Source organism: Ranitomeya imitator, chromosome 4, assembly GCF_032444005.1.
Source record: "Ranitomeya imitator isolate aRanImi1 chromosome 4, aRanImi1.pri, whole genome shotgun sequence".
Classification (NCBI taxonomy): domain Eukaryota; kingdom Metazoa; phylum Chordata; class Amphibia; order Anura; family Dendrobatidae; genus Ranitomeya; species Ranitomeya imitator.
This window is the reverse complement of record NC_091285.1, coordinates 287,626,142-287,640,149: the sequence shown is the minus strand read 5'-3', so window position 1 is coordinate 287,640,149 and position 14,008 is coordinate 287,626,142. Positions and strand designations below refer to the sequence as shown.

The 14,008-nt window shown below is 41.7% G+C and overlaps 1 protein-coding gene across 1 annotated transcript in view; it reads right to left on the bottom strand.

Annotated features, from left to right (window-relative positions):
* TMEM117 (transmembrane protein 117) overlaps positions 1-14,008 on the bottom strand; it is a 629,598-nt gene that overhangs the window by 289,685 nt on the left and 325,905 nt on the right. Inside the window, exon 5 of the mRNA XM_069764733.1 lies at positions 13,555-13,652. Coding sequence (XP_069620834.1) covers positions 13,555-13,652 — 98 coding nt within the window. The remainder of the gene's footprint in view (positions 1-13,554; positions 13,653-14,008) is intronic.

Sequence of the window (14,008 nt, the reverse complement as noted above, 5' to 3'; positions counted from 1 at the left end):
CACTCATTACCGAATGTTACCAATTTTTACCGATTTTATAAAAATTTGCTTGTGTTTCGGATCACGAATGCAAATGTGCCATATTCGTGCCAAACTTATGTTTGGCAATCGTTTTCCAAACAAATGCGCCCATCACTAAAAATCACCACAAATCTACTTTTATAAAAAATATTAATAGCCATCTTTTACAGAATTAATTATTGTTTGAGCTTGGTTGCAGAATGTGAATTTTGACCCAAACTGAAAAATTTGACACTTGGCACAAAGGAATTATCTGTTCATATTTCCAAGTCAATAAAGCTCATTAAAAGTATGCCTACAATATAAACTATTCCACAAGAGTTCAGTTTAGGATGAAATTGACAGGAATAATACACTCGCTCATTACAAATCCAATTACTGTGTTGAACATTTTCCATAACAAATAGAAGAGAAGGATTTCTGCACATTGATTGTATGTGTGCGGTTACCTAGCAACAAATAAAAAGACTGTATAAAAATCTGTATAAATACAAAAAAAATTTAAGTCCTAAAATCAGGCCACATCCTAGATTGTGAACAGGTATAATAACTGTTGTTCTAGAGCCTAAGAGGAGGCTTAAAGGTCCATCTGTCACATACACGTGGTCAAAATTGTTGGTACCCCTCGTTTAATGACAGAAAAACCCACAATGGTCACAGAAATAACTTGAATCTGACAAAAATAATAAATAAAAAATATCTGTGGAAGCATGGTTGAAAAGCAATATCTAACTTTCATTTGTTCATTTTCATAGATTTTTAATTTATTATTATTTTTGTCAGATTCAAGTTATTTCTGTGACCATTGTGGGTTTTTCTGTCATTAAACGAGGGGTACCAACAATTTTGACCACATGTGTATACAGACTCCAGTATTAAAAGTAGGATATGGTAATTTGACAGCCATGTGACAAATCTTGCATCAGGAACGAAGAGCTACATGTTTCACCTCTACATGAGTCCCATGTTGCCAAAGAAATGGTCTTGTTAATGGTCCAGTGTTGACAATAATGTCATAGACAAGCTGGAAACTTTAAAAAGTCACCACTGCAGCCACTAATTCACAAGACTCACTTGTGTTATCAGTCCATGAAATACCAATCACACAAATAATGCCCAATGCGTCAAGTCCTTTTTCAGCATCAAATGTAGATAAAGCACCAAGAAAAGGGGATAGATGTTCAGAAAAAAACATAATCACATTCAGGGTGAGAATAGTTAGAAAAACGTATTTGAAATTCAAAATTCAGATGTGTTGTATGTTTAGAAAAGTTATTGGAGTTTAGGTAGAACAAAATATTTCATCATAGTTGTTCAAATTTATCACTACGCACCAAGGACACAACTGACTGACAAATCCAGGCCCGCTACATCTGCTTCAGATACAGTAATGGCCATGTTTTTTTATTTCTATGCAACCTGATAAGCTAATATGAGTAGCAGATGAAGGCAAGTACAAAGTTAATTTAGAGAGATTTCAAACTTCAGGGACCCTTTAACTGATTTATACTGCCCAATTATAGTGAAAGAACATTACTGCAAGGTGAGATGATTTTTAAGCTGACTTAAAAATCATTATTTTTGGCAGCACATCATAGTGTATAAATAGAACAAGTGCTGCCAAGAACATTATCAGCTGTAAGATGGCCACCGGACAGATCCTCAAGGGGAGATATGTATCTGATAGCCTCAGTGATGTAAGCCCATAAAAGCAGGCTCCAGCACTTATAGTACTGAGAGAGTTAAAAAGGAGTGTCCAGGGCCGAGTTTTTATGAGCATTCAGAGAGATGGGTGGCACTGGCTGTTCAGATATCCCCACCCCGGGGCGTTATATGGCAGACATAAAGGAGACCAGTTGTTTCATTCAGTGTCTTTGTCTGGAGGTGAGTAGTATTGCTTGTGTTTGCTAAAGGACTCAATAGCTGGACACTAACCTGAGCAGGTGAACCTGCAATACTGTATGAACTATTTACTCTGTGTTTTCACTTTGTGCCCAGGATGCTGTTTTGTGTGGTTTCCAGATCAGTTTATAAAGTCTTAATAAACCAACCTGGACATTTTACTCAAATCGTTACCTGTGACTCCCTCAATTGCAATCGAGTGAGTAGAAACTCTACAATTGATACTAGAAGCAGGGGAATTGATAAAGCAACTGGTGCAGACTAGTCTCCTGCTCCAACAGCTATGGCAGCATAAGTGGCAACAGCAGCAGTAAGTGCAGCACGGGCAGCAGATGGAACTTATGACCAAGGCGATCCATGGCAGTGCAACCACTCCACCCTCAAGTCAAGGTGATGACTGACACGTGAGGAAGATGTTAATGAGTGCCTTGCAAAAGATGGCCCCAGGTGATCACGTTGAGGCATTCCTGACGGTTTTCAAAAGCGAAGTGAGATAAAGTGCCTCCACAGCAGTGGGAGGAGGTTATTGCACCATATCTAATAGAGGAATCACAGAAAGACTATTATGATTTGGCCTTACAGAATGCAAATGAGTACACAAAGTTGAAAACTGAGATCTTGAAGAGCATAGAAGTGACTGACTGACACGGTGCAATGGGTGCACCGCTGGGTCTATTATGGTGAAAAACCTCCCAGTCCCAAATGTACAACCTCCTAATAGTGGTTGCAACCTGAATGTTCATCCCTAGCGCAGATGGTGAAGAGGGTCTTCATGGACAGATTCATGCACTTCCTTCCTAGGCCGATGCAATCCTAGGTTGCCCAGGAAGATCCCCGGAATGCTAATCACTAGGTGGGCCTGGTGGAAAGGTACAAGGCAGTTGGGAGTTCCTTGGGAGGCAAGGGGTTTTAACATCTCCATACTGGGGTTCCCAAACTAGAGCCACGCCTGAGGGGCATCCAAGATTCCAGGAAGCCTCTGATTTGTTGCTAAAAGTCCCATCCAATAACATAATTTGTTGGAGGTGTCACACTCTGGGTCACATAGCCGCTTGTTGCCACATGACCACTGAGCCAACGGACTGCAGAATAGAATGGCAGTGCTCTACTTTGCATATAATGCCTGCAGTGCTGTCCTTCAACCAGGTGAGGGATCACAGGCATGTTCCGTATTAGTGAACAAAATGCAAATGACTGATCTGTTGAACTCGGGAAATTTGGTAACTCTATTGAGAGCCACAATTCCTTATCGGTTGATTGCTAGGAAGATGGTGGGCATCCACTGTATCCATGGGGAGGCTAAAGACTACCCTGTGGCCCTAGTGGTCATAAACACAAACTGTGGCACCGAGCCCCATGAGGTTGGCATAGTCAAGGACCCATTATACCCTGTTATAATAGGGCGAGACTTTGCCTTGTTTTGGACTTGTGGGGGAAAGTTAGAATGTCTGGCTGCCCGGACCACAGCCAGGTCACTCCTAAAGAAACCTTGTTGCAGGCCGCAGCTGACTGGCTTCCCTTTTGATTCCTTGTTGGCAATTAGAATGAGGCAGCTTCCCCTGGAGGTGTCCATGGGAAACTCTGGAACCACCCAACTCAGGGACTTAACTCTAAAAGGGGCATATGATAATGTGACTGTACCCTTGATCCCGAAGCCTGTTTTCATTTTCCTGACTAGGCCAATTTTTACAATTCTGACCAATGTCACTTTATGAGGTCATAACTCTGGAACGCTTCAACGGATCCCAGAGGTTTCTGAGACTGTTTTCTCGTGACATATTGTAATTTATAAAAGTGGTAACATTTCTTTGATATCACTTGTGTTTATTTGTGGAAAAATGGAAATTTGATGAAAATGTAGAACATTTTGCAATTTTCAAACTTTTAATTTTTATGCCCTCAAATCAGAGAGTCATATCGCACAAAAAAGTTAAAAAACAACATTTCCCACATATCTACTTTACATCAGCACAATTTTGGAAACATAATGTGTTTTGTTAGGAAGTTATAAGGGTTAAAATTTGACCAGCGATTTCTCCATTTTACAACAAAATTAGCAAAACCATTTTTTTAGGAACCACCCCACATTTGAAGTGACTTTGAGGGACCTATATAACAAAAATAGCCTAAAATCACACCAACCTTAAAATTGCACCCCTCTAGGTACCCAAAACCACATTCAAGAAGTTTTGTTAACCCTTCAAGTGCTTCACAGGAATTTTTACAAAATGTTTTTCTTTAGACCTATTTTTTTTTTTTAAATTTCGCAAGGGTAACATTACAAAATGGACCATACATTTTGTAGTGCAATTTCTCCTTAGCATGCCGATACTCCATATGTGGGGGAAATCTACTGTTTGGGAGCACGGCAAGGCTCAGAAGGGAAGGAGTGCCATTTCACTTTTTGAATGCAAAATTTGTAGGTATAATTAGCGGACGTTATGTCATGTTTGGAGAGCCCCTTATGTCTCTAAACAGTGGAAACCCCCCACAAGTGAAACCATTTTGGAAACTAGACCCCTTATGGAACTTATCTAGATGTGTATTGAGCACCTTGAACTCACAGGTGCTTCACAGAAGTTTATAGCGTAGAGCCGTGGAAATAAAAAAAATCTAATTTTTCCCAAGTAAATCTTTTTCAGCTCCATATTTTGCGTTTTCTTAAGAGTAACAGGAGAAATTGCTCCATACAATTTATTGTGCAATTTCTGCTTAGTACGGCGATACACCATATGAGGGGCAATACTACTGTTTGGGCGCACGGCAGGGCTTGGAAGGGAAGGCGCGCCATTTGAGTTTTTGAATAAAAAGTTGATGGACTAATTAGTGGACGCCATCTCGCGTTTCAAGAGCCCCTGATGTGCCTAAACAGTGGAAACCCCCCACAAATAACACTATTTTGGAAACTAGAAACCTTTGGGACCTTATCTAGATGTATATTGAGCACCTTGAACCCCCAGGTGCTTCACAGAAGTTTATAACGTTAAGCCGTGAAAATAAAAAATAAAAAATCACATTTTTTTCCTCAAAAATCTTTAGCCACAAATTTTGTATTTTCACAAGAGCTATATTTTTTCATATTTTGGCCCACAGTGATGGCTTGTTTTTTTGCTGGGCAAGCCGACGTTTTTATTGGTAACATTTTCGGGCACATGACATTTTTTGATCGCTGTCTATTCTGATTTTTGAGAGAAAGAATTAACAAAAACCAGCAATTCGGGAATTGCATTTTTTTCCTTAATACTGTTCCACGTGTGGTAAAATTGGTAAGACCACTTTATTCTTCGGGTCAGTACGATTACAGCCATACTGTATTTATATCTTTTTTTATGTTTTCGCGCTTTTACACAATAAAAACTATTTTTTCAGAAAAAATAATTTTGCATGACTTTACTCTGAGAGCTATAACTTTTTCATTTTTTTGCTGATGGAGCTGTATGGCGGCTTATTTTTGCAGGACAAGGAGACATTTTCAGCAGTACCATTTTTATATCCATCTTTTTGGTCACGTTTTATTGCACTTTTTGTTTGGTGGTATGATGATAAAGCATTGTTCTTTGCCTATGTTTATTTTTTTACGGTGTTCACTGAAGGGGGACAGTTTTATAGAGTGCGCTGTTATGGACGGGGCGATAACAAATTTGTGTACTTTTATTGTTTTTTATTTGCATAAATAAATGTATTTATTGGAAAAATATATAATGTATTTCCTTTACTAATATTTTTATACTTTGTAATATTTTTTTCCTAACTTTTTAACATTGTCCCGGGATGGGACATTAATATATTACATATATTACATCAGATCGCTGATCTGACACTCTGCACTGCAGAGTATCAGATCAGGATCTGACATGCAGGGAAGGAAGAGCTCACAAGCACCTTCCCTGTAGGACTCAGAAGGACCCTGTGGCCATCTTGGGGCCAGGGATCTCCATGGAGACCATCAGGACAACGCGATTGCATTGCGTTGTCTTAATGGAAGCGAGCAGGGAGCCCCCTCTCTACACGATGCCCCATCTGCCACTACTGACAGCAGCATCAGAGGGGTTAAATGCCCATGATCGGTGCTAGCACTGATAGTGGGTGTTGCCATAGGGTGTCATCTGTCACATACAGCTGACATCTGCACCCAATCGCCACGCGATCAGTGCACCGTACTAGCACTGCTGTTTGGGGGAACACATCTCCCACAGAGCAGTATTAGTATGGCGCATGTTGGGAAGGGGTTAATGGGGTGGTTCAAGAGCTGGGGTCCGACACACGATATCCATATTTTGCTGTAAATGGGGAGTTACCATATCGGGTCACCAGAGAGTGAAGGTAATCAAGCAGTTACTTGTACCATGGCCATACATAGTAGGGTGTTAGACAAGGACCATGCTCATGAGTTATGTGCTCATCTGGGGGTAGACAAAAAACAGTAACGGATCCTCCAGAGGTTATATTGGCCTAGTTGTCACTGAGAAATCTTGAACTATTGTAGGTCCTGTCCCACCTGCCAGCTGACCTCCCGGGTGGCTCACTTCTGTAGCCCCTTAGTGCCATTGCCCATCATTGAGGTCCTTTTTGATTACATAGCAATGGATCTAGTGGGACCCCTGGTCAAGTCAGCTAGAGGGCATCAGTACATCCAGGTGATCTTGAGTATGCTACATGGTATCCAGAGGCCATACCACTATGAAGCTACTATGCCAAGTGCATAGTTTGTGAGTTGGTCCATGTCTTTTCCAGAATGGGGTTGCCTAAGGACATCCTAATGGACCAAGGGACTCCATACATGTCAAAAGTAATGAGAGAGTTTTGCAAAACCCTGCAAATCGCACAACTCAGGTCCTCAGTCTACCATCCACAGAGAGAGTGGAAAGGTTTAATAAAACCTTGAAGGCCATGTTAAAGAAGTTTCTTCTCATTTGAACTGTTTTATGGTCGACAGCCCTGTGGACTCCTGGATGTAGCAAAGGAGACTTGGGAAGCGGAGTCTACACCCTACAAGAGTGTGATCGAACATGTGGCCCAAATGTAAGAGAGAATTGGTAAGGTGATGTTCATTGTGAAAAAATGTTTCCTCAAAACACAAGAGGCACAGTCGAGGGTGTACAATTTGTGAATATGAGACACTTCAACCCTAGGGATCAGGTAGTGGTGCTGGACCTATGGTGGAGAGAAACTTTCTGGCCAAGTGGCAGGGCCCCTATCAAGTTGTCAAAAAGGTTGGTGATGTCAACTATAAAATCCACCAACCAAGGAGAAGGAAGGCCTACCACGTCTACCACCTCAACCTGATTAAGCCATGGTGAAATAGGGAGCCCTTGGAAGCTCTGTGCTTTGATGGCTACATCTAAAGCAAACATAAAAGAGGTCAATGCAGCAGAGTCACTGTCACAGGCCCAAATGCAGCAGTGCTGAGAATTGTTACATCGGAACAGAGACCTGTTCTCAGAATTACCAGGTTTTGCGCAGATCATAGAGCATGAGGTTCTTATGGAGCCTTATGTTCAGGTGATATTGAAGCCGTATCAGATCCCCGAAGACTGCTGAGAGATGATCTAGAAAGAGGTGAAGAGGATGCTGAGACTGGGAGTCATTCAAGAGTCTAAGAGTTGCTGGTCCAGTCTAACATAGTAACATAGTAACATAGTTAGTAAGGCCGAAAAAAGACATTTGTCCATCCAGTTCAGCCTATATTCCATCATAATAAATACCCAGATCTACGTCCTTCTACAGAACCTAATAATTGTATGATACAATATTGTTCTGCTCCAGGAAGACATCCAGGCCTCTCTTGAACCCCTCGACTGAGTTCGCCATCACCACCTCCTCAGGCAAGCAATTCCAGATTCTCACTGCCCTAACAGTAAAGAATCCTCTTCTATGTTGGTGGAAAAACCTTCTCTCCTCCAGACGCAAAGAATGCCCCCTTGTGCCCGTCACCTTCCTTGGTATAAACAGATCCTCAGCGAGATATTTGTATTGTCCCCTTATATACTTATACATGGTTATTAGATCGCCCCTCAGTCGTCTTTTTTCTAGACTAAATAATCCTAATTTCGCTAATCTATCTGGGTATTGTAGTTCTCCCATCCCCTTTATTAATTTTGTTGCCCTCCTTTGTACTCTCTCTAGTTCCATTATATCCTTCCTGAGCACCGGTGCCCAAAACTGGACACAGTACTCCATGTGCGGTCTAACTAGGGATTTGTACAGAGGCAGTATAATGCTCTCATCATGTGTATCCAGACCTCTTTTAATGCACCCCATGATCCTGTTTGCCTTGGCAGCTGCTGCCTGGCACTGGCTGCTCCAGGTAAGTTTATCATTAACTAGGATCCCCAAGTCCTTCTCCCTGTCAGATTTACCCAGTGGTTTCCCGTTCAGTGTGTAATGGTGATATTGATTCCCTCTTCCCATGTGTATAACCTTACATTTATCATTGTTAAACCTCATCTGCCACCTTTCAGCCCAAGTTTCCAACTTATCCAGATCCATCTGTAGCAGAATACTATCTTCTCTTGTATTAACTGCTTTACATAGTTTTGTATCATCTGCAAATATCGATATTTTACTGTGTAAACCTTCTACCAGATCATTAATGAATATGTTGAAGAGAACAGGTCCCAATACTGACCCCTGCGGTACCCCACTGGTCACAGCGACCCAGTTAGAGACTATACCATTTATAACCACCCTCTGCTTTCTATCACTAAGCCAGTTACTAACCCATTTACACACATTTTCCCCCAGACCAAGCATTCTCATTTTGTGTACCAACCTCTTGTGCGGCACGGTATCAAACGCTTTGGAAAAATCGAGATATACCACGTCCAATGACTCACCATGGTCCAGTCTATAGCTTACCTCTTCATAAAAACTGATTAGATTGGTTTGACAGGAGCGATTTCTCATAAACCCATGCTGATATGGAGTTAAACAGTTATTCTCATTGAGATAATCCAGAATAACATCCCTCAGAAACCCTTCAAATATTTTACCAACAATAGAGGTTAGACTTACTGGCCTATAATTTCCAGGTTCACTTTTAGAGCCCTTTTTGAATATTGGCACCACATTTGCTATGCGCCAGTCCTGCGGAACAGACCCTGTCGCTATAGAGTCACTAAAAATAAGAAATAATGGTTTATCTATTACATTACTTAGTTCTCTTAGTACTCGTGGGTGTATGCCATCCGGACCCGGAGATTTATCTATTTTAATCTTATTTAGCCGGTTTCGCACCTCTTCTTGGGTTAGATTGGTGACCCTTAATATAGGGTTTTCATTGTTTCTTGGGATTTCACCTAGCATTTCATTTTCCACTGTGAATACCGTGGAGAAGAAGGTGTTTAATATGTTAGCTTTTTCCTCGTCATCTACAACCATTCTTTCCTCACTATTTTTTAAGGGGCCTACATTTTCAGTTTTTATTCTTTTACTATTGATATAGTTGAAGAACAGTTTGGGATTAGTTTTACTCTCCTTAGCAATGTGCTTCTCTGTTTCCTTTTTGGCAGCTTTAATTAGTTTTTTAGATAAAGTATTTTTCTCCCTATAGTTTTTTAGAGCTTCAATGGTGCCATCCTGCTTTAGTAGTGCAAATGCTTTCTTTTTACTGTTAATTGCCTGTCTTACTTCTTTGTTTAGCCACATTGGGTTTTTCCTATTTCTAGTCCTTTTATTCCCACAAGGTATAAACCGCTTACACTGCCTATTTAGGATGTTCTTAAACATTTCCCATTTATTATCTGTATTCTCATTTCTGAGGATATTGTCCCAGTCTACCAGATTAAGGGCATCTCTAAGCTGTTCAAACTTTGCCTTCCTAAAGTTCAATGTTTTTGTGACTCCCTGACAAGTCCCCCTAGTGAAAGACAGGTGAAACTGCACAATATTGTGGTCGCTATTTCCTAAATGCCCAACCACCTGCAGATTTGTTATTCTGTCAGGTCTATTAGATAGTATTAGGTCTAAAAGTGCTGCTCCTCTGGTTGGATTCTGCACCAATTGTGAAAGATAATTTTTCTTGGTTATTAGCAGAAACCTGTTGCCTTTATGGGTTTCACAGGTTTCTGTTTCCCAGTTAATATCCGGGTAGTTAAAGTCCCCCATAACCAGGACCTCATTATGGGTTGCAGCTTCATCTATCTGCTTTAGAAGTAGACTTTCCATGCTTTCTGTTATATTTGGGGGTTTGTAACAGACCCCAATGAGAATTTTGTTACCATTTTTCCCTCCATGAATTTCAACCCATATGGACTCGACATCCTCATTCCCTTCGCTAATATCCTCCCTTAAAGTGGACTTTAGACAAGACTTTACATAGAGACAAACCCCTCCTCCTCTCCGATTTTTACGATCCTTTCTAAGCAGACTGTAACCCTGTAAGTTAACTGCCCAGTCATAGCTTTCATCTAACCATGTCTCGGTTATTCCCACTATGTCAAAGTTACCTGTAGATATTTCTGCTTCTAGTTCTTCCATCTTGTTTGTCAGGCTTCTGGCGTTTGCGAGCATGCAGTTTAGAGGATTTTGTTTTGTTCCAATCTCCTCACTGTGGATTGTTTTAGAAATGTTCTTACCTCCCTTCTGAGTATGTTTTCCTGGGTCGTCTTTGTTCGAGTCTAATGTTTTTCTTCCCGTCCCCTCTTCTTCTAGTTTAACGCCCTCCTGATGAGTGTAGCGAGTCTTCTGGCGAATGTGTGTTTCCCAGGTTTGTTGAGGTGTAGTCCGTCTCTGGCGAGGAGTCCATCATACCAGTAATTCACACCGTGGTCCAGGAATCCAAATCCTTGTTGTCTGCACCATCGTCTTAGCCAGTTGTTTGCATCAAGGATCCTGTTCCATCTCCTGGTGCCATGCCCGTCTACTGGAAGGATAGAAGAAAAAACTACCTGTGCATCCAGTTCCTTTACTTTCTTCCCCAACTCTTCAAAGTCCTTGCAGATTGTCGGTAGGTCCTTCCTTGCCGTGTCATTGGTGCCAACATGTATCAGAAGAAATGGGTGGACGTCCTTGGAGCTGAAGAGCTTTGGTATCCTATCGGTCACATCCTTGATCATCGCACCTGGAAGGCAGCATACTTCTCTTGCAGTTATGTCCGGTCTGCAGATGGCTGCTTCGGTGCCTCTCAGTAGTGAGTCTCCCACCACCACCACTCTTCGTTGCTTCTTGGCTGTACTTTTTGCTGTCACTTGTTGCTGTGTGCCCTTTTCTTTTTTGCTTGCTGGTATTGCTTCATACTTAGGTGTGCCATCTTCATCCTCTACAAAGATTTGATATCGGTTCTTCAGTTGTGTGGTTGGTGATTTCTCCATGGTCTTCTTGCTTCTTTTGGTCACATGCTTCCACTCATCTGCTTTTGGAGGTTCTCTGACACTTTTTGCACCTTCTGTGACCAGTAGAGATGCTTCTGTTCTGTCTAGAAAGTCTTCATTCTCTTTGATGAGTTTCAAAGTTGCTATTCTTTCTTCCAGACCCCGCACCTTTTCTTCTAAAAGGGCCACTAGTCTACACTTCTGACAGGTGAAATTGGATTCTTCTTCTGGTCGATCTGTGAACATGTAGCACATGCTGCAGCTCACCATGTAGGTTGTCACATCTGCCATGTTGCTCCTAGATCCTGCTGACTTGCTGTGTGTTTTCCTTCTTGTGTAATCTACTCAGCCAAGCTCTCTTGCAATAATGTCCTACAGGCAAAAATTACGGCGCGCGGTTTGGTGATGCTTTCGAAGCAGCTGGTCCCGGCTGTATCCAACGATCTTCTAGCTTAGGGAGACTTCGCTTCTCCCAGAAGGCACCTGGAATATGCAAATTAGCCTCCTGAAGCTTGAATCCCTGGTTTGGTGATGCTTTCGAAGCAGCTGGTCCCGGCTGTATCCAACGATCTTCTAGCTTAGGGAGACTTCGCTTCTCCCAGAAGGCACCTGGAATATGCAAATTAGCCTCCTGAAGCTTGAATCCCTGGTTTGGTGATGCTTTCGAAGCAGCTGGTCCCGGCTGTACCCAACGATCTTCTAGCTTAGGGAGACTTCGCTTCTCCCAGAAGGCACCTGGAATATGCAAATTAGCCTCCTGAAGCTTGAATCCCTGGTTTGGTGATGCTTTCGAAGCAGCTGGTCCCGGCTGTACCCAACGATCTTCTAGCTTAGGGAGACTTCGCTTCTCCCAGAAGGCACCTGGAATATGCAAATTAGCCTCCTGAAGCTTGAATCCCTGGTTTGGTGATGCTTTCGAAGCAGCTGGTCCCGGCTGTACCCAACGATCTTCTAGCTTAGGGAGACTTCGCTTCTCCCAGAAGGCACCTGGAATATGCAAATTAGCCTCCTGAAGCTTGAATCCCTGGTTTGGTGATGCTTTCGAAGCAGCTGGTCCCGGCTGTACCCAACGATCTTCTAGCTTAGGGAGACTTCGCTTCTCCCAGAAGGCACCTGGAATATGCAAATTAGCCTCCTGAAGCTTGAATCCCTGGTTTGGTGATGCTTTCGAAGCAGCTGGTCCCGGCTGTACCCAACGATCTTCTAGCTTAGGGAGACTTCGCTTCTCCCAGAAGGCACCTGGAATATGCAAATTAGCCTCCTGAAGCTTGAATCCCTGGTTTGGTGATGCTTTCGAAGCAGCTGGTCCCGGCTGTATCCAACGATCTTCTAGCTTAGGGAGACTTCGCTTCTCCCAGAAGGCACCTGGAATATGCAAATTAGCCTCCTGAAGCTTGAATCCCTGGTTTCAGTCTGATAGTCTTAGTGCAGAAACCAGATGGAAAATGGCAATTTTGCAATGATTATAGGAAGCTTAATGAGGTCTCTAAGTTCTATACATATCCAATGCCTCATGTCGATGAAATGAATGAAAGTCTAGGTCTAGCCTGGTACATTACCACCCGGTACTTCACGAATGGGTATTGGTAAATTCCCATGTCCAAAAATACCAAGAAGAAGATGGCCTTCTAAACAACAGATGGATGTTTTCAGTACACAAGGATGCAGCTTAAGCTGCAAGTAGCTTTGGCTACCTTCTAGAGAGCCATGGACTGGATCCTAGCTCCCTACAAGAAGTACAAAGCAGGCTATCTGGGTGAGATCGTGATCTTCAGTCAGGATTGGGGAAGCGATCTCAGCAAAATCCAGGCAATGTGCCATGGGAATGGAGGAAGCTGAATACGTGGGCTACGTCATAGGCAGAGGCGAAATACAGCCCAAAATAAACAAAGCTGACAATAACGCATGTACTATTTTACTTTATGTTTTCACCTTGTGCTGGAAAAGGCTGTTTTGTTTGGTTTCCTGACCTGTTTAAGAATCTCTAATAAACCAGCCTGGACATTTTTACTGAAACCCGGTTCTGTGCCTACCTCAAACACAACCAAGTGAGTAGAAACCCTACACAGCAAATACACACTGAACAATCTACTACTGATCTTTCTATTAAAATAGGACATGCAATCGGCCTGTCTAAACTGGTATTAAACAACAGCAAACAAGTACTAGACTTGGGTTCATTTCACGTTGCAAACCAGGAGGTGTAAATCCACCCTTATACATAAGAAAGATCATGATGACCTATTCTATATGATATCAGCCAGGATGACTAAACAAATGAATTCTTCCTTAAATAATTTTATACTTCAAATTTGCTTACCAAAACAGGATTATACGTATATTTCCCCTTCTCCAAAAGGTTCGTGCAGATTTACCCCAATCAGGGTACTGAGTGTCCTGAAGCATCATATCAGTCACCTGTAGAATAAAAATGTTACAATGTTATAGTATTTTTTAGTACATTCACAGTTTAATTTAATAAACCCAAAAATAAACTGATATATACAAAGATTTAACATGAAGCCCTAATTGTACCAATGAACCAAACATTTGTTTCTATATGTCACAGAATTGTATTTTTGTTACTTTTCTTCCTCTGTCAGCCATGGCAGTACAGTCCAAGTGTGGAAAGTGAAGCTGGGAAAAACAGCTGATAAATTAAAAGGGCATGTATTAATAATAATAATAATAATAATAATAACAATAATAATAATAGCAAATACTTCCAATTAGAAAAATGTAGCTTGCAAAGAAAACCCACTAAAATGTAACTT